The sequence below is a fragment of the Chelonia mydas genome, chromosome 3, assembly GCF_015237465.2.
Source record: "Chelonia mydas isolate rCheMyd1 chromosome 3, rCheMyd1.pri.v2, whole genome shotgun sequence".
In the NCBI taxonomy this organism is placed as follows: Eukaryota; Metazoa; Chordata; order Testudines; family Cheloniidae; genus Chelonia; species Chelonia mydas.
The window spans coordinates 109,730,292-109,758,083 of NC_057851.1; the positions used below are offsets into that span (position 1 = coordinate 109,730,292).

A 27,792-nucleotide genomic window follows, 5' to 3' on the forward strand; every position below is an offset into this window, starting at 1 on the left:
TAAAATACAAAATCCTTTATTGAGACAGTCATCCAGAACCAAGCAGTATCCTATGCTATCAAAGGTTAGACATGTACACTGGGCACTCCTGGAATTGAAAGATCAAGAAGCACTGGCAAACACAACTTTGCTCTGGTACCTGCACAGTTGTTTCCAATGCATTATACAAATATAAAAAGAGAAGGGGAGATCATCTGTATCTGGACCGCTCCTTATCTTTGGATTTCTTAGGACTTCTGCTTCTGTCTCTCTTTTTATCACGCTCTCTTTCCCAAAGCTCTCCTCGGTATTTGTCTTTAGATTTGCTGGAACTGTAGTGGCTGTCTCTGTCCCGAGACTGGCTGCGACTGCGACTCTGATGTCGGTCTCTCTTTTCACTCTTTCTTTTCTCTCTACAGCATTCTTCTTCATATCGTCGGTCAGAGTCCTGTCAAAGAAGTTTGGTGACATGCAGGTATAGGTGAAGGGGTAAAAATATTAAAGGGTATAAAACAGAACAAGAAAGTAGGTAAGACCCGCTCTCTGGCTTTCTAAAGCTTGTACTACTAGTAAGCAATTCAAACGCAAAATGTAAAGCATTTAATGTGAAATAAACATGTGGCTAAATAAACTACAGCAACACCAAGAAGTGCTACCTCTAAGGCAATGGTATTCAATTACATTTTCTTGGGGAGGGGGCGCGTGCAGAAAAGGCAATGTCCAAATCTTGGGGGGCCAAATGGCTCTTCAGGTGTTTGCACTTTAGTGAAACCATGTCAATTCTTCACCCAGCTGGCAGGGATTGGCTACCTATGGCATATGCACCAAAGATGGCACCAAAGATGGCACATTGGCTGATTTTGTTAATAGCATGCAGACTGCTAGTCCAATCAGGGGCATGCTTTGGGATGCACTTTCGTTTATTTGCCTTCTGCTTACAGTCATGCCAGGTATAGGTGTGGTCTGTTTATCTGAATTTCAAATCGATCAAACATCATGATTATCTGAATAAGCAATGTGTTCTCCCATGCTCATTCGGGTAATCAGGATTTTCAGTCCAATGGTGGCGAGAGGAAGGGGGAGTAGCTGCAGAAGACACGAGCCTCCTTATTACTGCATGTGCCGGGGGGGAGCTGGGAGAAACCCAGGGGAACAGGGGACGACTTCCCTAGAGCCTGTCCCATCCCCACCTCCCCCTGCCTACATCCAGCTCAGGACTCTGCTGTAAGAGGACTCCTGCTACCTGGCTTCCCATCTAGCCAAGGGCAGCCCTGCTACTCAGCTCTAGCTCCACCCAGGCTCCTACCAGCTCTGACCAAGGATGGTCCTGCTACTCAGCTCTGGCTGTGGCCTGGGCTCCCAGCAGATCTAGCCCCTGTATTCTGTTCCTCGTCTCAGCTTCAATTTCTTTGCATGCCTTCACACCCAGGCCAACGCATGTTGGCTTGGAGGATGCATTGCAGCCATGGAGCGAAAGGGGCTGCCTGGCAGGGGAGCTGCCCATGAGGCAATGTCCAAATCTCCACACAGCTCCAGCCTCTGCCAAGTGGCCCCTTTCGCTCCCCAGACGCAAAGCATACTCTGAACTGGTACAGGATGATATTCAAATGCATATCAGCATGGGGACACTACAGCCAGGACCAGCAGGGGAGCCTGTGGCCAGAGCTCCCAGAGAGCCCAGGTTAGAGCTGGAGCCAGGTAGTAGAGCCCCCTGCTCTGCTGACAGCTGACACCCAGCCCATCAAATGGAAGGCCTCTGTGGCCAGATTCGGTCTGTGGGCTAGTAAATGACCAACACTGCTCTAAGGCCTTCTATCTTCCATTAGCTGAAAGAATAGCAGATAGTGGTTAGTTCTTGTGGTTAAGGTCATGAACTAAAGCAAGTGGTAACTTGGTAATAATGGTCAGGGTTCAGCTCTGGAGCTTTTGTTTGGCCTGTTATCACAATTGGAGTTATTTGCAAAATTCAGCTCTGGGTTTGGATTTTGATTATTCTGACAATGGGGGTGTCTGGATCCAGGCTTTTGGTTCAGGCCCATCTCTATTTTGTATCAGCACAACACTGATTATGCAAAGCTCTATAATGTTACTTAGTTAAACTAGGGAAATTTCAGACACTACAAGTCATCAGAGAACAACTGCTATTCAAAAGCTCATAAGTAACATGATTCAAAATGCCATTTGGCATTAGAACTGAGCAGCCTGCGGCACTTACCTACAAGCTCTAACACATCAAAGCTTTTGTCAGAAGCGTTCAAGAATTTGCATTTTGGGAAGATCATTAAGAAACTGATTTGGCACTGAAATGTCTGCCAAATGAAGACAACAAGCCCTTTAACATATCATTTCTGGAATGATTAAGACGATGAGGCCACATCATTTCAAACCCCAAGCTTTTCCGTAAGATGTTCTGGTTGCTTTCATTTTAAAAAAATAGACTCTTTACTGTTTGCACAATCATTAAACTACCCAGAAGTGAGATTTCTTTTATTTCAAGATCTGAAAAGGACGATTTACCCTTTTTTTCCTTCAGCTCCTTCCCCTCCCAACACACATGCATACACTTCCTAAGAGATTTTGTGAAAGTCTATATTCTAACCCCATTCTGTGTCCTCTTCAAGTCAGTGTTGTAGCTTGCGTGGGAACAAAGGCTACTTCACCAATATGCAAATATCAAAAAAACCACACAATGTAGTCATTGCCAAAGAAGAAGAAACGTGCTTAACATTTGTTCATAGTTATAAACTATCCCTTACCATGAGGGCAAGTATAAATTTGCCTTTTAAATAAAGGACATATACCCAGTCCACATGTACTACAGGTATAAAGATCAACATTTATAATCACTAGTACACTGATCAAACAGGTGTTTATATGGACACCACAACAAACAGGTTGGCTTGTATTCTCAAACGTATTAACTTTAGTGTATCAAACACAGTCACATGTTTACCAAAGCTCACCTGGCCTAAAGCACAGTTAATTTCACTGACCAACAGCACCAATGCCTGTGTTCATTTACAATTTAAATACTAATTTAATGTAACTCATGCAGCTGTGTGTGTAAACCAGGTCTTAGATTCAAGGTAAGTCCCCAAGCATGGCCCCAACGAACTCCCACTGGACCTCAGTGGCCAAATTTCTAGACTTAAATCCACAACTTTAAATGGAAACCTTTTCTGACAAAAGAAATCCAAAAACTGCAGCACTTCCTTCAAAATAACTCCACAAGCGTAAGGGAACAGAGAGAAACCCTACATCTTTTAAGTTGTGGTTGTAAACAATAAAACTGAGATTACATGAATCCAAGAGAAAAACCTATATAATTAAGTGATTATAATAGGTCACAGTCATTGAGTCCATAACCTATGTGAAAGATACTTTCAGGCTGCCCTCACGCAAACACAGCAACTGCTGCAGAGGGAGATCAGGCTACACAATCTAAAGCAGTCTGAAAAATGTGAGCATGACAGCATGCTCTTTATTTAAGTAGTATGCGCTGCTACAAAAGATTAATTTGTTTGGGGATCACAGAGCATCTTCACCTCTCTGCCTCAGTTTTTCTACCTTTAAAATGGGGGTAATACCTAGCCTCACAAGAGTGTTACAAGGATTAGTTAATGTTTCTTTCCACAGCTGTCTGGCCATGTGCCCTGCACCATAGGCTGCTGGAGGTAAGGGTGGCATGGCATGAGCTATCCCAGCTTTATGCCACCTGAAGATCTCTCTCACACTGAAGTGTGGAACAGATGGAGTAAACTGGGACTGGGAGCCTGGGGAGGAGAAAGAAGAAAAACAGATCAGATGAGGAGCTTGGGTAGTAGGAGGGGAAGTTTTGGACAGGATGGAGATGGAGACTGGGATAAGAAGCTAAATGGTGGGGTGGGAGAGTCAGGAATGGAACAGAGACAAAGTGGAGCAAAAGGGGTCAGGAAAGGAAGAGGAAGAAGGGTATAGAACCCCTTGAGAAGATTCTCCTACAGAACCTGGAATTGTTCTGAGTCTCTACAGTCTCTGCTGTCATCATATAGCTGTGAAATTCACTGCCAACGTCTCTCTCCTTTCCCCTTTAGTGACTGGTCAATATAATATTAACTTTGGGTGTAGTTTTGTACATGTAATTTCCTAGAACATTCTGAAGACTGCAAAGTCAAGCACTCAAAAGTTAGGAAATGACAGAATTAAGGTTGCCACCTTAATTCAGCAATGTTGCCCATGTGTGTTATGACATGGTCTTTAGTGATAGGATCACATACAATTCCCCCCCCCAGGATCCCTGCTTTATTTAATGCACAGAACAGATCCGCGCTGGGGATGAATCAGGGATGTGTAGTGAAGGCTGTTCGTAGGACCCCTGCCTTATTTGTTGCAGAAGAAGGGTGTGTAGTTACTGAGGCATGGGACTGCAGGAAGAGAAAAGATAGTCTCATGGTTTAACCAACAGAATGCAACCCTGGGAAACAAAATGTTATAGTGTATGTGGTGGAGGCAATAGGTAGATGAGCCAATGATCCAAGTAGGATCATGTGTCATGAGAGTTAAAAAGAGAAGCAAGATAGCATGGAATGTTTCCCCCTTTAACCTGTATAGTTGAAGAATCCACCATACATTTCAAAAGCTTTTTATTAAATCCACGCGCCGTTTACCTGCATCGCAGGGATATGCCCTTTATACAGTTATGCAAGAATTGCTGACACGGTAATTGGTCATGATAATAAATCAGAATCAAAACTTTATAGAAGGAAGAGTACAAGAGCTGGATTCAGAAACCTACAGAAATGTAAAATCTACCTTGCTAGTAATCATTTTATAATCAAATTCCTTTTGGAGATACAATAGCTTCAATATTTGATATATCACTATGAACTCTTATAGCTGTTTGCCATCTTTATCATGATGTTAATAAAATTATATTAACTGAAAACTTACCTCAGACTATTAATTATCTTTCTGTAGAATAGTTTATGTCAGCACTATGTATAAAAACAACATCTCTCCCTTATTTTATGAAGGATAGCTGTACAAGTATTTTTATATATTAATACAAATGAAGAACACTACGTTGACAGTGTGGTTGAGTTTTTTACCACACCAAAAATGTAAAATAAAATCCTGAAACCCAACCCCAAGCAGAATTTTTAACCTGAAAGAGGAGAAGCACCAGAGACTCCATGAAGGCAAGTAAGGACTTAAATAGTGCGATCAATTTTACATGAAAGGCTCTCAGATACTACAGTGATAGAAAGCAGTATAAAACCTGAAGACAGACAAAATTAAGGAAAAATAATCAGGCACCTGCCTCCTGCAACAATCGTAATCACATAACACGACCCTACATTATTCAGTGGTCATCTGTTCAGGTGAATAAAGCCATCTTAAATACAATCCACAAATGGCAAACTTCTTAGATCCCCTGATTAAAGTTTCCTTCATAAGCAGCTTGGAATTGGGTAGGCAGGGTAGGAGACAAAGGTTTCTTGTTGCACAGATTAAGGCCAGAAAGGACCTTTACATCATCTCATCTATGACCTGCTGTATAATACAAGCCATAGAATTTAAATAAACCTTTCTGCAGAGAGTCTGAGGTATGTCTCAACATGGAGTTCAAACCAACTACCTTAAAATTAAGAGTGATCACTTTATTGACTGAGCTAGCCATGGCACCTTAAAGAGGAAGTAACAATGACCCCGATCCAATTCAGATAAAAAGAAAAGGAGTACTAGTGGCACCTTAGAGACTAACCAATTTATTTGAGCATAAGCTTTCGTGAGCTACAGCTCACTTCATCGAATGCATTCAGTGGAAAATACAGTGATTTTTTATTTTCCACTGAATGCATTCGATGAAGTGAGCTGTAGCTCACGAAAGCTTATGCTCAAATAAATTGGTTAGTCTCTAAGGTGCCACTAGTACTCCTTTTCTTTTTGCGAATACAGACTAACATGGCTGCTACTCTGAAACCAATTCAAATAAACAGCCTTCACACCTGGAGTCACATTCTACTGTTGTGCTATGAGCTTTTGTTGATCTGAGCTATCCTTTTCCATACTTTTTCCCCCCGTAAGTGTAATCTTATCTTTGAATACAGAGACTAACATTTGCATTTTCTGAGAAAACTACTATGCATCTCTACAGGATCTCTCTGTTCCTTTAAGTAATTAATTTACAACCTTAACTCCACTTTATCTAAGTTTTTAACCTTAGAATAATATATATGGTTGCATTCAGTCATAATTTTGTAGTATTTTCTATAATGTTTGTTTAGTTGACTGAGAACAGTAAATCTCAAAAGATATTGTGAGAGCCAGCAGTAGTATTTTTACAGTCAAGTATGTTAATTAACTTACTACCCTAGGGTTTTTTGCATTGCACATCACTGTCATGAGTGACAAGAGAGGGTTATGTCTATGACCCTGTTTAACTTCTCAAGGAGAAACAGCAAAGAGATTTTTCTAACAGCAAGTTGGAAATTAAGTTAAAATGTGCAGTCAACATACATCTGATTTAGAATCAAATGTTCTTGTTTTAAGTGGACAGTACTGAATGGGGAGTTGGTAAGGGGTAATCCAACTACAGTACTTGGGTTGTATTTACCTATCCTTAGAGCAAGGGGAATTTTAAATTATTGAATTAATTTTAAGTGCAAAGGAAAATGCTAATCCCAGAAGATGCTAATTTAAACTGGCTGTATAATGAAAAGGCAGTATGGATGCTGTTTTACTTTTCCTGATAAAATTATGATTCATGAAATTTAAGAAACCGGCTATATCTGCCCTATCAGCTATAAGAGAATTTAACATAGTAATAGAATATCAGAAATTAAGAGAAAGAAAAGGCCCATTAGGTCATTTAGACCCTCTCTATGCCACCATAAACCAGTCACTCTAAATGTCTGAAGTGGAGGGATATTTACACTCATACTATACAGAAATTGGCATAGTTAAGCAAGAATTTATCAGATACTTGCTTATTCCCTGTAATTGAAAGTCAGGTGTTTAAGGCTCTGATTAAAGGGTGCAGAATTTTGAAAAAATTCATTCCAGTTATAACATTGCATCAGCTGCTTTAAGATTCTTCAGTTTAATGCTAGTTACCATTGTGGCATTTTAGAAGTTACTTAACTAGAGGGAGGCTATGGTTCTTATGTTTCCAGAAAAGGAACAGCTTGCCTCACAACACCACTTATCATTCCTATGGGGGATCAGACCAACAGGCTAGTTAGAAAAAAAATTATATAATTACATCTGTAAATGCTTATTCTGCTACATTCAATCCTAGTCTATGGATCCAACGATTTCTGCTATTCTATCACTACTACTCAGCAAAGTAGTCTGATTGGTGGTTAAACATTTATCATTTTTTTCTGCTGTAAATTTGTCTTATTTTTGGGTGCAATGATAATAAAATGAAGAAGGCTAAAGAGAACATCTTATTTACTGAATTTTGAGACTAAATTCAGACGGAATGTGGTAGTTTCAAGGTGCCTAGGAAGAAACCAACTGGGCATTGTGGGCAAAAAAATAAATACATATTTATATAGACAGGTACACACGTAGGTGACAGCTATGTGATATTGTATTTTCACCACCCTCTGTGCACTAACCCAGATCTATGGGAATTACTACAAACAGAATCTGAGGCGCTCTTAACTTCCACTTTTTTATTGTATTTGAATTGGCTATAAGCAAAGTGTTTCCTTCTCCTCCCAATCTCCCATCTATTGAATTTTCCCTCCATCTTTCCCAAAAATTAACTGGCCTGAAGCCCTGGACAAGCAACATTTAGTCCTAGAGGACAGATCAAAGTTTAAGATCAGACGTCCTGAAAACCAGCAGGGCTAGAAGTTTACTCCACACCCAGGAGATACCCAGCTTTCCAATAAGACACGCAGCATTTCTATTCTGGGAGACCCAGAAATATCAGACTTAAAATTACAACATTACTGACGAGGAAAAAGCTTTTTTTTTTTTTTTTTTTTTTTTGGGGGGGGGGGGGGGGAAGGTAATTTTTTTTATTGGGTTCTAAGAACATATTGACTAATTTTCCTCTCCCTTTGATACCTGTATAAGATGAACCTATAGTATAAAGAAAACCTGGCTTTATAAAAAGATCTGAAAAGGGATACAATTTTAAAAATTTTTTAAAATCGTTCTTCTGTAAAAATGACAGATTACATGATGCCATGGGGGGGGGGGGGAGGGGCAAATATTTTATTGCTACAAGTTTAGGATTATTTTTAGAACCTGAAAGCGGCTTTGCCTCTCATGAGTCAGGTAACCATCTCAAACTCATGCTGACCAAACCTTTATATTTCACCAGCCATTGTACATAGTCCCTATATTTTCTTCTCTCATTTACCATTGGTGATTCATGTGTACATTACATATTACACAAACTGTACAGTAAGTGATGGCGTGATACAAAGATTGGTACTAGCATGAGTTTGTTACATCTTAAACAATAGCTATTTTAACAGGATTATCAATTACTTGTACTGTATTTCTATAGCACCTAGGAGCCCTAGTCATGGCCCAGTGCACTCTTGTGCTAGGTGCTGTACAAAAAGATTGTCCCATCTCACAAGCTAAGTCTAAAATCAAGAGGCAACAGATGTATACAGAGTACAAGGAAACAAGAATGTACTGGTCTGCATGACAGGCAATACTCTCAGCACACCAACAGCTGTTGTCAAGTTTTTTGTAGGCCTCAGGGCAGAGGAGAATTTTAAGGAGGGACCTGAAGACGGATAACAAGGTAGCTTTGCAGATATTCATGCAGAGCGGCTCACAAACGAGAGAGGCAGCATAGGGACAAGCATGAGGGTGTTGATTTGAAAACTTAACAAGTGTGCAATGGAGGTGGCATCGTGGGCCAATCAGACGTGGGAATTGACATCTCCACTGTGAAGGAGAGATGACAGGTAGGGTGGGGACAGGCTGTGATGGATCTTGAAAGTGAAGACAAGTAGCTTATGTTTGATGCCATAGATAAGGAGTCAGAGGAGGGATGCAAAAAGAGGGCTATGTGAGTGTGACAGAATATGCAAATGATCTTTTCAGCAGCATTCTGAATGGATATGAGAAAGGCAAGATTGCATTTGTCAAGGCCAGAGAAAAGGATATTGCCCAATCAACATGTGAGATGATTGGAGCCTGGATGAGAGTTTCAGCTGCGTGAATGGAAAAGGAAAGGCCATATTTTAATAATCTTATCCATGTGTAAAATCTGTATCTTAACATTTTAAAGATTTTAATCTATTTTATGTGTCTTTTCCCTTTAATTCTTTCACAGCATGTAAAAACATGTATTGGCACAGAGAATGATAAATCTTTTAGAAACCTCAGTTACTAAAATGATGATAATGGATTTTAAGATGCAGAGTCTTGTGACATAGCAGAGCTACAAACATATGTCACACAGCATTGGAAAGGGAGGGGGGAAGGTTCCTAATATGCAGATAGAATAAATCCCTCATTGGCTAACTCCTTTTAGTTATCTCATGTTGGACTTTAGGCCTGTCATTGGTCCAGCATTATATATTGCTCATCCTATTTCTTTGACCAGTGAAATGTTGGGGTGGAGGAATTCCACACTGGGTTGCAGCAGGAGGTTTAGAAAGGGAAGAGGAAATAGGAGAAGGGAATCTGTGGCAGTTTATTTATTTTGAAATGGCACTTATCTGCAAGCTCCTTAGAGGTTTGGAGTATTAGAAGCAGTCTAGCCTTAGGGGCATTACTTGGCAAAGGACAGGTGAAGCACCTGAAGGATCATGCAAATTGCTATTTATCACACATGATCCCACCACCAGAGAAACACCACAAATTTGCAAACTCATCTCACCACAGCAGAGATATCACAGGCATTTATATCAACAGAACAGCAAACAAATGAGATTGCCTTTTCCAATTGGCAACTTAAGATCAAACTTAGCTGTCAATATTTTTATTAAACTATTACAGCTATAAAACAGAACAAAGTCCAACAGAAAGAGTAGCTGACTCACTAATCTAACACTTGCTACCAACCATAAAAATCAACACATGGCTCACTACGCTCATAAACCATGAGAAATTATAAACACATGGGAAAGTCAGTAAGGTCTTAAATAAATGTCAACAGAAGTCCACTGGACAAGAACTACACTCCTCCCACAGATTCACTGACTCTGATAAGAAATCAAGGAAATCGACACCGAGAGCAGAGAAAACTGGAAAGGAAGGAAGTCATAAATGAAAATAAAGTTCCCAAACAAAAAGTACAGGTATTATCGAGAGCACCCTGCCAGCTCCTATTCAGATCCCTTCTCTCTGCCAGGGAGCCCACCTGCTCAAGACCCACATCCTGCTACTTACTGAAAGAAAACCACAATACCCTTACAGCCCCACCCTCTGGAATCAAGACACACAGTGGAAGAGTCAAAAATAATGTTTAAACCTGAAGTAGACTGAAGAGTCAGAAAACAAGAGTATGAAGAAGGATGAGTCAAAACACACTGAAGGAAAAAAAAAAGACCACCACCAGAGAGCTGAAAAACATCTTATCATGGAAACTACTCAGAGCACAAAAATACTCTTCAGATCATTATAGCTGATAGCGCCACCCAGAGTCAAGGTTGCTTACTATTATACGACCTTGTTTTCAGTTGATTAAAACTTCAACCATTCAGTTTCAAAATTTCCATACCGGGTGTCTACTTCAGGCTAAACTTTTAAATTAGGAAATTACATTTCAAACAAACAAAACAAAAACAAAAAAACCCCACTTTGTTAAAGGAACATTAAGGTTGAAAAGTCAAGCACTCAAGAGTTGGAAATGCCAGAATTAAGGCTGCTCCTGCCAGACACCAATATAGTAGTGATGAACACCACAGAAGCACCCAAGAGAAATTAATAATTTTGTACTCAGTGTAGGTTTGGATGGTATGCAGTAAATAAGGTCTGGGACCATACACTGGCTGTAGAGTATAAAAAGAAATATTGAATAATCACCTGTTTATTGAATGAGATAGGGATCCTCTGGGAAGAATAGCGTGTGATCACGTAATTAAAAAAAAGGAGTACTTGTGGCACCTTAGAGACTAACAAATTTATTTGAGCATAAGCTTTCGTGAGCTACAGCTCACTTCATCAGATGCATTTGTTAGTCTCTAAGGTGCCACAAGTACGTCTTTTCTTTTTGCGAATACAGACTAACACGACTGCTACTCTGAAACATGTAATTAAAGACTTTCACAGTGCACATGCACAAGGAAGCTGCATTAAGTTTGCACAGGAAACCTTCTTTCTGGCACGTCCTAACTTTTGAGTGCTTGGCTTTGCAAGTTTCATGTTCTTTTAAGGTAGATTTTTTTATATATAATTCCATAATGAAGTGAGGCCTTAATGTAGGACAATTCTATTTGAAATTATCTGCTCTTACAGAAAATTAGAACACATGCAGATAAACTTAACTAGATTTTTAGGGGTCAATTCTGCATTTTGTAAGAAAAAAGGAACAAATGGGAAAAAGGGGTAGAAAAGCAGAGCTATTTCAACTCTATAGAACATGTCTGAATGCTATGGAGACAACACAACTTACCTAGTGTATTATTCTGTTTGGCATGACATGTTTGTATGTGAAAGAGGAAGAGTTTCCACACCCTCTTAGCCTATATCTATGCCCATAATGGGAACCTGTTTAGATGTTGTCTCCCCCATGTATCACACTCTCTCCATTGCAGGATGGATTTCCTAGACATTTCTTTACCTTGTTTCAGAAGAGGAACTACATTTTTTTTTAAATTGGTCACACTGTGCTGATTTATCTTCTCAAACTACAGTCTCCAAACAGCTTAGCCAATATGCCACCGATATGAGCTGGAAATAGGATACATTTACTAACACTTCTCATAGTCTATTTGTGGCCGATGTAATCGCACCTTACATATAGGTCAGCTGTTCTAAATACCACATCAATATGTAGTGCAGCATTGTACGGTTAGGATAGGTTGCTTGTCAGTGAAGTGAATGTCTCTTTTTAGCCACGGTATACCTCAGCAGACAGAACAGAACACAAAATGCGTTTGACCTAAAGAAAAGCAGCAGGGAAAATTACAAACATCAGCGGAACTGTATTGCTACCACCAATAGTGGAAACAGTAGTGTAGACAAGTGCAGGTGTTTTTACTACCAGGTGATTAGATGATATGATGGTAAAAATGCCTGTGCCCTGTCTGCACTAAGGGTTCAATGGTTAATACTAACAAGGCGCATGAAATCTGCCATGTGCCAGGCAACGGAGCTTTTTAAAAGGAATGGCCAATCAGCTGTGTTCTTTCATACATGGTGTTAAAGAATGCTAAAACGACCAATTTAATAAATTCTACTTGGATTACATTAATGAAGATCAATAGTATCCTAAGAATAAAAACAGATGGGTGCAGGGAGGGGGGCCACTACTGACAATCATTGTCAGCAACTGATTGTTTTCACAGTGTCAACAAAGCCATCATTCTCCAGTAATACTAATCTACACAATACAAATACAGATTTCACATTTATACTTCTGAGTCAGCTGAAAGACGAGTAAAACCATTAAGAGGCTGTTTTCTGACTGCACGTTAGAGGAAGCTACTGTGCACAATTCCAGGAAGTACATGAAAAATACATTGCACTCATGAAATATGATTAAGCTTCGCTCATCTGTGATGGGAAATATGTGAAAAACAGACCCAGTGTTGAAACGCCTACTTTTGTGAAGTCTGTGCTACCTTTTCAGGACATTTCAGCAGAAGGTCAATTATGTACACCTAGCTTTAGAAGTTCAAGAATATCTTGGGCAGCCACTTTCTACACTGCAACAAGTCCTTCATTCATTGCATGTTTGCATGCAAGGTCCCCAGTCGAACCCATTTCCTTTTAGCAGTTATGAGGAGACATGGCCGTAAAGTGATACAGAATTAAATAGTCAGTGAAAAGGTGGCAGTTCAGTACCTTGGATTTTTTGGTCTTCTTGTCATCCTCTTCATCGTCCGAATGGCGGTGCTTTTTCTTCTTGTGTTTTTTACCTGAGTGTAGGTGACTTGCTCTAGCCTCCTCTATCTCCTCATCCAACACAAGGTCATACTTTGCGCTACATCAGTTGATTAAGGGCAGACTTGGTACCAATCATTGGTCAATTCAGAATATAAAAGCTCACAAACCAAGCAAAACCACGCTTTATCATGGGTATAACATTGAGACAGCCAGTATTTTGTGCAAAATAAAAATCACGTATAATGAAAAATTAAAAGAGTAAGGCTGATTGAAATCTGCTCTGGGAAACAAAACATCCTGCCTCTCCACTGCTTTGCAGTAGGGTAGTTATTTACAACTGGGAGAAGTGGGTGTAAAATAAACACATTCTGATTTGACTGTGTTATGCACACAAAATAGCAAATTAAAAAATAAATCTGTAATTCGAGAACTGATGCCACATAGTTATGTTAAGCAGCAGTTAAACATCTGCCCAACAAAAGCTTAGAGATTTAGAAGCTGTTTTCAAAACGTCTAGTTGCAAGTCCACTACATTATAGGCCAATACACCACACAGATTATTCAACTGTTAAGGATACTCTTGATTTAGCTTTACTTTCTCCTTCAAAGTTAATTTGGAAGGTTTATCACATTCCTTTTCATACTCTTTGAAGTCATCCTTGGTATACTTCCCACCTGTTCATACAAAAACAAACTGGGCTTTCATCTCCAGCTTAAAAATCAAAGACATAGGAGTACAGCACATTTCAGGATACAATTGTCATCATTACTGTAATCATATTTAAAGATGTGCACAGTAACAAACTCCAGGAATGGTCTTATCGTGTGCATGACCCAGAGCAAAAGAGGGAGGATCAGGCCATGATTTTCCTTCTGCCTCTAGTCCTTCTGCCTGAGAAGACCTAGCTAGGTAATGGTTTCCTCCCACCTCATGCCTATTGGATGCAGAGCTTGGATAGGATCACAAGGCACCAAGTGGCAATTGTTCTGTTTGTGCTTGAAGCTGGTCCTGCAGCTCTCTGCTTACAGCTCTGTTGGCATTTCTGTTACTACCCCCTATTTTCAAAATGAAAACAATGAAATTTTGCTCTGTGCTAAAACTTAGAGGAAGGGAGGGAGTCACACTACAAAATTATACACTTTTTAGTATAAATTTTGAAAAACATTTTTCATGGGTTAACATTTTGAAGAGGTATATTGGATTTTATTTTCCATATTTCTGTTTTGAAGTTTTGAAAACTAGTTAACAGTACTGTCAGTTATGTACTGCCACCTTATGGTGAAGGCTAATACTGCAACAGAAGTATTAAATACCTTGATATTCAATTTGTCTTGTAAATGTAGTCCTTCATGAAGTGAATGGCAAACAAAGGCAGAATATGCTGATTACTGCAGTTTTATGTTAATAAATAAAATCCAAAATTATCCCTTTAAAGTTTGAGATTAATATAAAACAATACCAATAGTTGACTTTTACTGTCAAAAAATACACTTGGCAACATGACAGCTACCGATAAACCCCTTGTCCTCTAATATGCAGTAAACAGGTAGAGACCTAGACTTAGTAGCCTTTGCTCATGCAGCCAGGAATACCAAGCTGTGGCCATTATACTGCCGAAAGGAGTTGATTAACCTTGTAACAGAGATGCTTGTCCTATACAAGGACTCTAGTTTAGGAGAGCAATATTTAATAATTTAAGGTTTGAAGTTGGCACAGAATCAAAAGGATGACAAAACTACCTTTTCCTCTCCATTTAATCTTTGCAACAGATTGGCTAAAATCCACATGTATTCTCCGGTCATCTATCAGCACGTTATCCATTTTGAAGTAGGCTTTCTCACAATCTTCCTCCTTTTGCAGTGTTTCCAGAAGATTTAAGTCAAGATTAATTAACAAATCATACACAAATATTCTTATGAAGTCAGCATTTAAATTTAAAGTGAATTGCTCTTGGCATAGAGATTCCTAATGAATATGCCACAACTGAGTAAATACGTATTTCATTTTCTAAAATGGATTATATCACAACACTCACACTTTTAAATTTTTAAAAATAAATATAATAATTTTACTATTTGCCTTAATGCAAGCATTTCATCTTTGAGATTAGATAAATCTATGCCAAAACATACTAGTTATTTATGTGTATTATGTTTGGAATAATACATTTAGATACAATTACAACAGACAATGGCTTTATTAAAAATCCTAAACTTTCTGGCAGGCTAAAGATAAGTGTTCTGGCATACTCTTGAATTTCACTCAGATATCACTCTACTGTCATTCTGTGAGAAAGTTAACAGCCAAACAATAAAACACAAGCTATACATTTTATATCATGAGAACAACTCTTACAGTCTGATCATATTCCAATTATTGACTTCAAAAGGGACTGAAGTACATATTTAAACAGTTTGCTAAACAGGGATGAACTTAAATATATGCTTAAATGTTTTCCTGAACTGAGGACTACATCCTTTGTAGGCTGCAGTCAATAGATGAGAATATTAACCAACACACTTGAGCAGAACACCCGTTCTCATTCCATCCAGCATAGAGCTGTGTTTGTGAGGAGAGAGATAACCCAAGCATATTATTACACTGCTTTTATAAGCAACATACCTTTTCAAATTCAATGAAAGCATAACAAAGAGATTCACCCGTCTTCCAGTCTCTAATCACTTCACAGCTGAAAAAATAGCATGAAATTAAAGTGTCAATGCCTTCTCGTTTGAAAATGGCTGACGACTATCACTGTTTGAAAGGGTCTTTAACAGGTTAGAAATTTTAACCTGTGTTATAATGCCTTTGAGGCTTGATCCTCAACCGTAACTCCCATAAGTAACCTCTACTCACACTGGTAGCCTCAGTGACTTCAAACAGCTGAAGTGGATTTAAATAGGACTACTCATGTGAGCAATCGTTGAGATTTGTACGGGTTTTAGAATTAGTCCTAAAATTAGTAAAACAAAAGCTTATTGAATCAGATTCTATTTTCCATCATTAATGCTCTGATGTTTTTTTACATTTTACTAAGCTAGGACAAAAATTTGTTAGTTTAACTTTTGGGATTGCAATTAATGCTGAGGAATGTTTAAGAAAGAGCCATGTAACAGGCTGGCAGTATTTCTCTGAAACACCCCAACTTGTCAGCAGTTGTCCCACTACTATACCCAGATACAAGGGTGGTCAAAGTGGGTCTCCAAAGAGAGTGAGCGCACGCAGAGCAGTGGAACCTAGGGAGACTGCTTAAACTGAACTTGGTTCTCTTTTTGGTGTTTTTTTTATAACTATTCTGTAAAAGTTACCTTTTAATGGGCCCAAATCGTGAAAATATTATCTCCAGGTCTTCATCTGTGGTCACAGGATTCAGTTTACAGACAAACAGCACATTTTCTGGTGGTTTGATATCTGCATCTGGTAAATCTCCCACCTACAGCACACACAAAAGGGAAGGCTTTTCAATTTGTTCTAGACAAAGCTTCCTGAATTTCATGGCACTATATTCTGTTGGGAAAGGAAGGGAGGGGACGACAAATATTCTTTTCCTCATGACTCGATCAGTGGAAACCTGGGGAAATACCTATAGTCACTCAAAGGACTCAGAAAGGAGAACATTATTTTCCCCAAAAAGTATGGTTAGTGGTTAAAACAGGTGACTAGAAATGTGCAGTGTTCTACTGCCAGTGACTGCATGATTAATATTCTCTGCTTTAGTTTCCCCATCAGTAAAATCAGGATAATACTTCTCTCTCTTGCAGGAATGCTGAGGCTTAAATTTGTTCGTAAAAAGCTTTCTTTACGTTCTTTAGATGAAAGATGCTATGCCAGAGTACCATTAGAGCTTAGTTGGTATCAGTCAAATTTGGGTGGATGAATAATACAAAGTTGACAGACAAAACAATGCGTAATGATTTGTCACATACATTCATACAATGAAAGGACTCACTGCTGCCATTTTAAAAAATAAGAACTGAACTGGGTCTTCCTCATTAATATTCCTAAAGAAGGTGAACTGAACCTCCTCTAAAGTCTGGCACCAGCCATATTAAATTCTAGTTCACCGCAATTCCACGAGGACTCCAGAAGCTACAACCATATAGTACCATTAAGTCATAAACATCCCAAGGGAAGAAAGCAGGGAGAAAAAATTAACTATTAGTGGGTCCTTGCTTATTATCTAACAGCAGGCAGCTATTCTGTTGTAATTCTGTGAATGGGAACCAACCACTATATTGCTGTGTATTCCCAATGCCAATATGTGAATTTGGGGAGAAATTATTTCATGGTAACTCAGCCATCCAATACATACAAACTTCCAGTACCAAGATAGAAACACACAGCAGGGATAACAGTTCCATGCAGGACTGACCAGCTTTTATAATTTTACAAGCGTCTCTAGCAAGTTCTTACAAACCCCCTATAAGACCAATTCTAGTCCTGGGTTTGGAACAGAGATGGTACAGGTGTTCCTGGGAAATCTTCTCCTACAAATGGATGAAGATCAAGTGTCCATGTTCACTCTTTTAGCTCTACCAGCAGCCTGATACCATGCACCCTAGTCCATGAGGCCAACATTTCTGATATGCAACTCAAGGCAAGCACTTGTCTTAAGCATTCACTCACCCAGACATAATATAGAGCATATATACACAAAGAAATTACATCTGACAAGACGAAAAAACCCCAAAACACAAAACTGATGTTTACCATTTCCAAGAGAATGGCCTGAGTTTTTGCTTCTTTCTCTGCCTGAATTTCTTCCACTTCATCAACAGACTTTCCTTTGAAGTCATCAATTTCTTCATCTGCTCTTATTCTGCCACTCTATGAGAAATTGAAAAAAAAAAAAAAGCATTTTAATACTGACCCATGGGTAAGCCTTTATTTTTCTTAATACTAAAACCCTACCTCAGTCTGGGATTGTGTGTGTTGTGAAACTAAGACTATATCCCTGAACCATTAGGCTAAGATCATTCACTCTGGTCAGACAGACAACCAAGCAGCCTACACATGGTAATGAGTTTCTATCACAGTCAACCTGGGCTAGATTCAATTAGACAATATGGAGTCTTTCACCTCTATTATACCAAATGTATCCCCAACATACCTGCCAGCTTGTTTCTATTTAGGGGAGTACCCCCTCCCTTTTTTTTTTTTTTTTTTTTTTTTTTTAAATATTTCTTTATTGAAATGAGTATACAAGTAGTATTGAAGATTTCTGCCTCATCTAGCAGGACTTCAATTTAACAGTACAATTACAGGAACTGTATATTTTATACTATTGTATTTAGTCAAGTATTCCAAACAAAAACATTCCTACAACAAAATAAATTCATTTATTTACAACAAAATCCATTTTAAATTCTCCTCCAAAAAGTTCTCTTATTTCAAAACATTTCACTAGAGCTAAATGGTGTATCCCTGTTTTTTCTCTGCAAGTGTCTGATTATAAAACTTTCAAGTGTTTGTCTAACATACACTGGGCTATCAAGCTCCATATGCAGTGTTTAGACTTGTGGATATATTAGACAAATTTTGGTATACCCTCTATTCTAATTAAGTTCCTATACCAAACTCATCACTAAGGTATCTGTTAAAACTTTTTTTAAAACATGTAACTTCTCTAGTCAATTTATTGTTTGAAACATTGCTCCCAGACAAAAGATATTTCCTTTCAGCAGCTCCAATAACTGCAAGGTAAGAAAACATAATAAGCTGAATTGTTCTGCAAATCCCTTCTGCCTAGAATACAAACAAAACAAATCAGCGTGTCTGCTTGTATGTGAAATAATACTTTCCAGTTTAACAATAATTTTCTTTTGTGTGGAAATGCTGATAATGTTTCTTATTGAAAAAAGGGAATAAAAGGATAAACTTCATTTTATAAAATGTAAAAAGAAAATAAGTTAGCAGAGATTTTTTTGATTCTTCCAGAAGAATGTATCAAGGAAACAATGCCAGAGCTGGGCATTTCAGACAACAGGTTCATTACTATTAAAACAACATTACAGCTTTTCTCTTTGTAGTGTGAATTATAAAGTAAGTCTTTGCATCCCATCCCACTATACACAGTCACAACTGGAAACACCCTGATCTTTTTTTGTTCTCTTCTTCAAAACTGTAATAGTTATTTGCTTTGTAAGCATAGAGGTCACTTCAAGTACAACTGTGCTGTGAAGGTCCATCTAGACTAGTATGCTGTGTTTCAACTGTGGCCAATGCCAGGTCCCAGGGGATAAGGAATGAACAGAACAGGCAATCATCAAGTGATCCAACAGAGGCAGGGACACCATCCCCGCCCATCAGCCACTGATGGACCTATCCTCCATGAACTTATCTAGTTCTTTTTTGACCCCTGTTATAGTCTTGGCCTTCACAACATCCTCCTCTGGCAAGGAGTTCCAAAAGATAACTGTATGTTGTATGAAGAAATACTTCTGTTTGTTTTAAATCTGCTGCCTATTAATTTCATTTGGTTACCCCTAGTTTTGTGTTATGAGGAGTAAATAACACTTCCTTATTTACTTTCTCCATACCAGTCATGATTTTATAGACCTCTAACATACCTCCTCTTAGTCATCTCTTTTCCAAGCTGAAAAGTCCCAGTCTTATTAATCTCTCCTCATATGAAAGCCATTCCATACCCCTAATAATTTTTGTTGCCCTTTTCTGAACCTTTTCCAATTCCTATATATAGATCTTCAGAAATCTTCCCCCACTCAAGAAATGTGTAATTGCATATTGGCAGCTCTTATTTTGCAAAAGACTTCCTTGCATGTTTAACTTTAAGCACGAGTAGTCTATTTGACTTCAATGGACTATTCACATGCTTTGCTGAATGTGAGCCATAGGGGAAACAACTAGTTAGCACATTTATTCATTTCCAACACCTTCCCAAGAAGCTGTTGGCAGTACTTACATCTAGTTGTTCCTTGCTGGGCTCTGGGGAGCAGTCAGGTATTATTAAACCAGAGGGGTCATCAAATGGATCATCTAATATCACTGTATGATTTATCCTAATGGGAAATTTAAAGTCAAGTCAAGTCCAGTCCAAGAGTCAGCATTTTAATTGGTTTAAAACTAGCTCTTTGATTCCATGTTCATCAATTAATCTTAGGGATACTAGTAGAGATTATATCCTACTACAGGGCTAGACAAATAAATACTCTATATAACTACATACTAAATTCTACGTACTCATATATAACGATTAATAAAGCCAGTTCAGATGTGCACACAGGCTGCTAGGATACAAGGAATAAACCAAGTATTTTTATTAATAAACAATTCTTGATTTTTTAATGTACTTGTTTATTCCTTGACCAACATTTAATCTAGTTTATGAATAAAGTCTTCATTTCAACCTCTTGCCCTCTTAACTCCCCACTTAGTGCATCCTACAGTTATTTTTGGCTACATGGAATCAAAACAAAAATACAGCTGAATTGTCCGAAAGTGGTACACAGATTAATATAGAAGAAACCTACAGATCACCACAGACACCTTCACAGATCCAGTGACCAATCCAAACATACCAAGAAATCTGTTATCTACAGACAGACACTCAGATACCACAGAACATGCTCCAAGAAGAAAGTCCGGGAAATTCATCTTAACACACTTAAGACCACCTTCAACAAGCAAGGGTAGTCCACCAGAGAAGTAGATCACATCATGGAACAAGTCACCCAAATTCCTCGAGAGAACCCGCTTCAATATGGAAATAAAGCCTCCTCTGTCTGTACACCTCTAATTGTCACTGACAACCCACACTGGAACCCATATGGGAGGCAGGGGTATCAAACAATTACAACCTATACACTATGGGAACCATATCCTGAATTAAATCTTTCCTGAACTGCCCCCCTCTTCTGGCCTTCAAACAACCCCATCCCAACCTCACCATCAGAAGCAAGCTCCCCACAGACCAAGATACGTCAACTAAAAGCAACAGAGCCTGCTAGATGAGCAGATACAAAAATCTGTAGATATATCTGAACTGCAATAATGATCAGCATCCCCCAACACCACACCTTTCAAGATCCATTGGTCCTACACATGCCTGTCAACATGTGCTGTACCTCCCTCATCCAGCGCACTAAATGCCCCAACAATAATTATGTGGGTGAAACCAGACAATCACTACATTCCCAAAAAGTTATAAAAAGACAAAAAACACCCTATTGCTTGTGTGTGTGTGTGAACATTTTTCACAATGAGATCATTCTATATCTGACCTCTCAGTTCTCATCCTCAAAGGAAACCTGCATAACGCTTTCAGTAGACAAGCCTGGGAGCTTAAATGTATAACTTTGCTAGACACTAAAAATCTTGGCCTGAATACAGAAACTGGATTTATGGTTTATTACAAAAATCCATAACCCACTAACCTCCTCCCCCATCTTTTTCTTCCTCTCCTTTTTCCTCTATGTTTAGAGAGGTGTTAACAGGCCACTTCACCTTGAATGATCCCTTGAAATATGTGCTACCTACTTATGCTGCACGATCTGTTCCACCTTGTACTTAGTTTTGACACTGAGTACATGTCCCAGACCTGAAGATCTGTGTGTAAGCTTGTCTCTCACCAACAGAAGTTGTTCCAATAAAAGAAATTACCTCACCCACCTAGTCTCTCTCATATCCTGGGACTAACACACCTACAACACCGCATACACAGATTAACAACATTATAAACATTTTGGATGGTCTGGACAACAACATCCATCCCATCTATGGACCCAATCCTGCAAATTCCCAATGGTGCTATGTGCAGATGCAGGGTCCATCTGAGCTTACAGGTCTGGGGCCTACAACTTCTCTTTCAGTTGATAAGACAGCATGATCTAGTCAATGCATCTTCCTCTAAAGTCATTTAGAAAGTCCCCCATAACATATGATTACACAATATTTTACCAGTAATAATGGAACGAAGAAACATACTAGATACTTTAACAAGTGTCCCGACATTGCCATATTAACTCTATTTACAGAAAGATCAATGAACCAGTTCTTACAAAAATCACAACACACCCTCTGTAAGAGGGCAGGTTCCATTCCCACCCTCTGATACCCAGAAACCTCTCAGACTCTCCAGTAAGTAGCACCTCCATATTTATTTATATTCCTGCCACCAACCCCAATACAGTCCTGTGCAGCTAAGTATTAACAGTGGTTTCTTGCCCCTTCCTGCAGGGCCAGAGAGGCACAGAGATCTCCCTTCCTTAGAATTCCAGAACAGACAGGGTTCAATTAACCTAATCTTCTGTCCCTTCCTTCCTGTGTCACCCTCAGCTGGTGTCTAATTGGTTCATCAGTCTCGAGACTGATCAGCTAATTAGCCACACTCCCCAATCGGCCTTCTCCATGGAAACTAATCTGTGCCGAAGTGATCTGAGGGCTGGCTAATAAGTTAGCCTCCAGCACTTTGTCACCACTAAGCTACAAAGTTAAACCTAGTCATACCTGATGTCTTGATAAGGAACAAATTCCTTGTCAACGAAGGTCTCGTTAATTTTCTTTAATACATCCATGCCTTCTGTTACTTCTCCAAACACTGTGTGCACACCATCAAGGTAATCTAGGTTTTCCCCTGTAGTAATAAGAAACTACAAGGACAAGATAAAAAAACCTGTTTACAAGTAAACTGTAAAATTTTTAGAATCTCCATATAATTTTGGGCCTGACACCATGCCCACTGAAGTAAGTGGGAGTTTCACCATTGACTTCAATGGGAGAGGACAGGAACAGACCTTCAAGCAGCGTAAACTGATGTAGCTCCATTGGCTTTAATGGAACTATGACAGTTTACACCAGCTGAGCATCTAGCCCTCCACCGTTAATTTAGAACAGACCATACGGTTAACCAACACAATAATGAATGACAATTGCAACCCATGCTTTACAATCAAATTGGAAAAGTCTTGCTCATTGCTATATTTAGCTGGACACAGCTCTAGCTAGGAGGAACTTGACAGATTTGTCCAGGAGCACAGGAGCAGATTTTAAAAAGTAATTTTTTTTTGAAGTATACGTAGGGAATACTACACATTAGACCAGGTTAACCGCCACACTGTCCCTTTCAGTCCTCTACCTAAACAACGTTATTGTTAATGATTATTTTATCAGCCTAGCACCTTTGAGCAGCTCTAATAAAGAGCCAATAAGTGCACCTGACGATGAAGAAAACATGTTAGTAAGGTAGGATTTCAGCTTCCAAGTTAGAGAGTTTATTATAACTAGGAAGCTCTAGAATCATTTGAAAAATTATGAATTCCTCATCAGTATCCTTTTAACAATAAGGACCAGCAACTGTGTGTTATTTTCATTGTTATGCACATTTTTTAAACCTGTGGAGTTTCCCTCTTTGCTATTCCAGAGTTATAGCAAAGCCTCTCAACACTGTGCGCTGACCTGAGATCCATGTTGATCATTGCCATTGTTCACCATTGACACGGTTCCCTTTTTCTTGTGCTTAATTCTTGGCACTTTTTCTGCCTCAAAAAATCTAGCTTGATCACCATAGAGTTTACTGAAAATATATACAATAAATATGTTATGAGGCAGCAAGATTAAAAAATGCTGACAGTGAAACAAGCGTTATACAACAGTGAACAAGACAAAATAATTTACAAAAATATGTTATAATAAGAATGCTCAAAGAAAATGATCATTTTACACTATACATTTATACTGTGACTATAGGATTACCCAGCCACCCCCCATAATGCAGATAATGTTAACAGCTCTTTCCCTGCAGACATTCTACAGAATTAGGGGGTTTTAAGCATATTAGAAAACACTTTCTGACATCTCTGGTAGATACTAGCATGTAATTTGCTAGAAGCTACTGTCAAAATGTACTTTCAGTACAGTGTGCAAGGAATTAAAAGCATAATTCACTTTATCAAATATAAATGGTACTTGTGCATCAAATTCTCTTTATAAAACAAAGTAAAAGCAATTAAATAGCTTGTTCATAGACTAAAATTCATCATCTGAACAGAAAAAGCTGCAAACTTCATTTTACACATTAGCTTTCAAGGCATACAGGACTCGATGCAGTGATTTTAAGTCTCAATGTCTGATCCTGATTTCACATTGTTCTCCCCCAGGTGAGATCTGGCTTACACATAAAGTTATGATTTTAAACTGATTGTGAATCTACATGTGCACTCTTAAATCCATTTCAACATGGCTTATATCAGTTTACGTTGCACCAAGAACTGAAACCCCCACATTTCAGTCCTGTTCAGCAATAAGAAAAAGATAACATCCTCAGAATGGATCTGTATTCTCAGAGGCAAACAGTAGAACAGAAGAGGGAAGCAAGTCAGCCTGCCACTCTTTTAGAAGATTCTACTTTTGACAGAGCACATCAAAGAGCCAGGCAGGGAAAGAAAAATCAGTGTATAATATGAAAAAGTGCAAAGGAAGAGAAGATCCCAGGAGTGACTGGTAACAGACCAGAATAATAATACACCAGAACCCTGGATTGTCAAAAGTTTTAAACCACTTACAGGGACACAGTTTGGTCCCCATCTACCCTACAGCGTGGGTAAAAGTTTGTAACCAGGTCTCCCTAACTCCATTGTAGCATAGCATAGAACAGATGCAAATTTATTTGGTGTACTTCCTTAAAGGTCTGTATTACGGAGGTCTGGAGTAGCATTAGCCAGTTTGCAAGTCTATTGGCTGCAGTTAGTTACATGAGAAGTATTCATCAACTATGCAGTAAATACAGGGTTTTTTTTCCCCCTGCAACTTGAACTTGATTTTCCCTCTAGAACATCAGTTTCAAAGGAAAAATGATCTGGAAGATTATGCAGTCAGCCAGAATTCTATCTTACCTGTTTGCATGTTTCTTCAGGTGCATCACTATACAAAACTGATTTTTATAAGAAACTTAATTTTCTTCCTAACACCAATTTTAATGCGTCCCTCTTAAAAACACTCAAACACAAAACTCTCCAATTACCTATTTCCAAAAAGCACACCATGTATTTAGTGTAGTTAAAATGTGAGCCCAAGCAACAGTTTTATTGACTTGGAAAGGGGGCTCGGGGAGTTGACACATGAATACAGGAATTTTTACTATAGTCGCCTGCTTCCCCTCCATCACAAGCAAAATGTAAGTGCAATAAATCATAGTTCTCAGCACTGCAGTAGAAAAATGTGTTTACTTCCACAGAGCAGCTACGTAGGACACACAGCACAGCAGCCTAACCTACAGTCACCTGCTCACAATTACACCCATTATTGATTTGATTTAGAACAGAAGCAGCATGCTGTCCCGAAAAAAAACTAAGTGTCTAGGATAAAAAAACAGCATGAGGAATGACAACAGACATCAAGATGTATGAGCCAAAAGAAGCTCTCATCTCCCAACAATCATTCAGTAGGACATTCAGCAAGTGCAAACTGGGTCAACTATACTCCCAAATTAGGCCTATTTCATTTTAGGTAGGTTTTACTCACCAAAAGATGGACTCCCCTCCACGGCCAGTCCCCAAGGGGTCACCAGTTTGTATAATAAAATCCCTCTGTAACAATGCAAGATACACAAGGTGTTAGTCTACTTACGGATGTAGACAAAGAAGGAAATAAAAATCTATTTTAAACGCTCACCTGTACATTGTGAACGAGGCAGTAGTTGTAGTACTTGATTTTGCAAAGCTTCAGAAAGTTCTGACAAGCTGCAAGAAATTATATTGAAATTTACTAAAAAAACCTGTTAATGTGATTTGCACATGGATCTTTTCTTTTTGGCTGTACTGGGACTTTATTAACCTTGACTCTAAAGCCTTCCGCACATCTATGGAAAAGATTAAATACCATGCATTTTCCCTTCTTAAATCCCACATCCAGCAATATTTAGAATCCTAAATATGAACAGTTGTATAACAAAGATCAGCACACATTCTACCCTCCTTGGCCTTCCCCAATTAATGTCTACCAAGGAAAAAGTCAATGTTGGTTTTTCAATTTAAAAACTATTACACTTACTGAATATTTTAGAGACTTAAAAATAAGATGTATAGTGTCTGTAGAAGAAGAAAATGAGTTCCCAACCAAAATTGTTGTTTATAATTAGAAAAAAAACCAGAGTAATAAATTTCCACATCCCCCTGAAATTAAATGTGGAAACTAAGGCCCTCATCCTGCAAGTACACACATTTAACTTACCAGAGTAAGCATCTTTTATCCTAACATCCTTATACCCACCCAAACACAGAATCAAGGACCTAATTTGGTATAGCAAATGTAATCTCCAACATGCATTTTTTCAACAAAAAAAAAAAAATATCTGTGCACACTTTATGAGAACTACAAACCAGAAAAAGGCAGGATTACTGCAAGCCCCCAACAAGGGGTTCCTTAAGAGTGTTAAGTATCAAAGGGGGTAGGCGTGTTAGTCTGTATCCACAAAAACAAGGAGTCCGGTAGCACCTTAAAGACTAACAGATTTATTTGGGCATAAGCTTTCGTGGGTTAAAACCCACTTCTTCAGATGCATGGAGTGTTTGAGTCAAGTCAAATGCAATCAACCCCTCATTTTCATTCTGTGACCGTATCACCCAGGAGAGCTGAAGCACAGTCAGCATCACCACATGATCTGCTCCGTGACCCTCCTGGTGCCCTGCTTTTGAACCCACCCACCCCCCACTCCCACCCCGAGGAATCGCCCCCCCCCGTACAGCACTGCGCCATTAGCGCGATCCTAAACTCTGTGGCCTCCGCCCTCCTCAGCTGAAGGAGCGGGACGTTTGCACTGGGTGGGTCTGCCCCCAACGCGCCCCCCCCCCCGCTGCAACTCCCCAGCCCCCCACCGCCCCTCACCTCTGGGCCTCTCCTCCGTGTACAGGTCGACCACCAGGTCGCCCACCGTGGTCTCCAGCAGCACAGCCATGGCCGCCGCGCCCCGGAACCACAACAACGCGGCGCCAGGCCCCGCAGCGCGTCCCTCCCGCGGCTGCCTCCGGGAGAATCAAGGGGGAGAGGCGGCAACTTTCGGCTCTGCAGTTATGGAGCGCGCCCGCGCAAACTGAGCGTGCTCAGTGACACCTATTGAAGCCGCCGCCCGCCTCACCCTCTGCCCTCACTTGGGCGGGCGGTGTGACGCAACAGCAAAAGGGGGCGGGGTGTGCGGAGCGGAGGGGCGGGACACTGTCTGCACAGGAGGGTGAGGCTAAGCAAGGCGCATGCGCTGCGCTGATTGGCAGTGGCAGAGGGAGTGCGCGCGCTGAGTCTGCCTGCAGGGGTTCTGGGACTAGGGCTGTGAGGGGTGGGGGCTGTTTCTCTTCATGCAGCCGGCTACAAAGGTGGATGGAGCTGGTGAGAGAGGCGGGGTTCTGTGAGGTGTTTTACACAGACAGCTGTACTTGCTTGTGTTAAAAGCGTCCGTTGTCAAAGTGTGTCTGCCTAAAACCTCCGGGCCCTTCACTGACTTGTCTCAGCAGCTGCTGGGGGGGGCCTGACTTGGGGCTACCTGGTTCTTCTCATCCACTGGTCGCGTGTGGTTTCACACCTTTAAATCACGGACTTTTTAAAATATTATTTTTCATTATTATTAGCACTGCTCTGCTTTATCTTTGCTAATGCTATGGGGTGGGGGCTATCATTGCGCTATTTAATATTTTAATCGCAAACAGGCACAGATTTTGTAGCATCTGGAACTTCTGTAAGTAACGAGTGTCAGGGGCTGGAAATCACAGGAGAATGATTCAGGGGGGCTTGGGGTGTACGTATGGTTAGCCTGCAAGGTGAGTTAGGAGAGTGCAGGGCCGTCCCTAGGTACA

The 27,792-nt window shown here is 39.6% G+C and overlaps 1 protein-coding gene across 3 annotated transcripts; it reads right to left on the bottom strand.

Annotated features, from left to right (window-relative positions):
* On the bottom strand, positions 1-27,157 carry PPIL4 (peptidylprolyl isomerase like 4). Of its 3 annotated transcripts, XR_005224751.2 has the most exons (14): positions 26,834-27,106; positions 25,622-25,689; positions 25,472-25,536; positions 23,408-23,525; positions 22,460-22,602; positions 19,917-20,013; positions 17,705-17,821; positions 16,303-16,427; positions 15,617-15,683; positions 14,734-14,860; positions 13,572-13,668; positions 12,952-13,090; positions 11,898-12,046; positions 379-427 (listed from the first exon to the last, which is right to left on the bottom strand). XR_005224751.2 is itself a non-coding variant. In XM_037894952.2 (13 exons), exons 1-13 carry the CDS (start codon positions 26,901-26,903, stop codon positions 191-193), a joined length of 1,455 nt encoding a protein of 484 aa, XP_037750880.1. In that variant the 5' UTR covers positions 26,904-27,157; the 3' UTR covers positions 1-190. The 3 variants fall into 3 exon arrangements, 2 of the variants coding, with proteins under 2 accessions (XP_037750880.1, XP_037750879.1); XM_037894952.2 differs by lacking the exon at positions 11,898-12,046 and having other exon boundaries at positions 1-427; positions 14,734-14,845; positions 26,834-27,157; XM_037894951.2 differs by lacking the exon at positions 11,898-12,046 and having other exon boundaries at positions 1-427.
* Between the last annotated feature and the right edge of the window lie 635 nt (positions 27,158-27,792).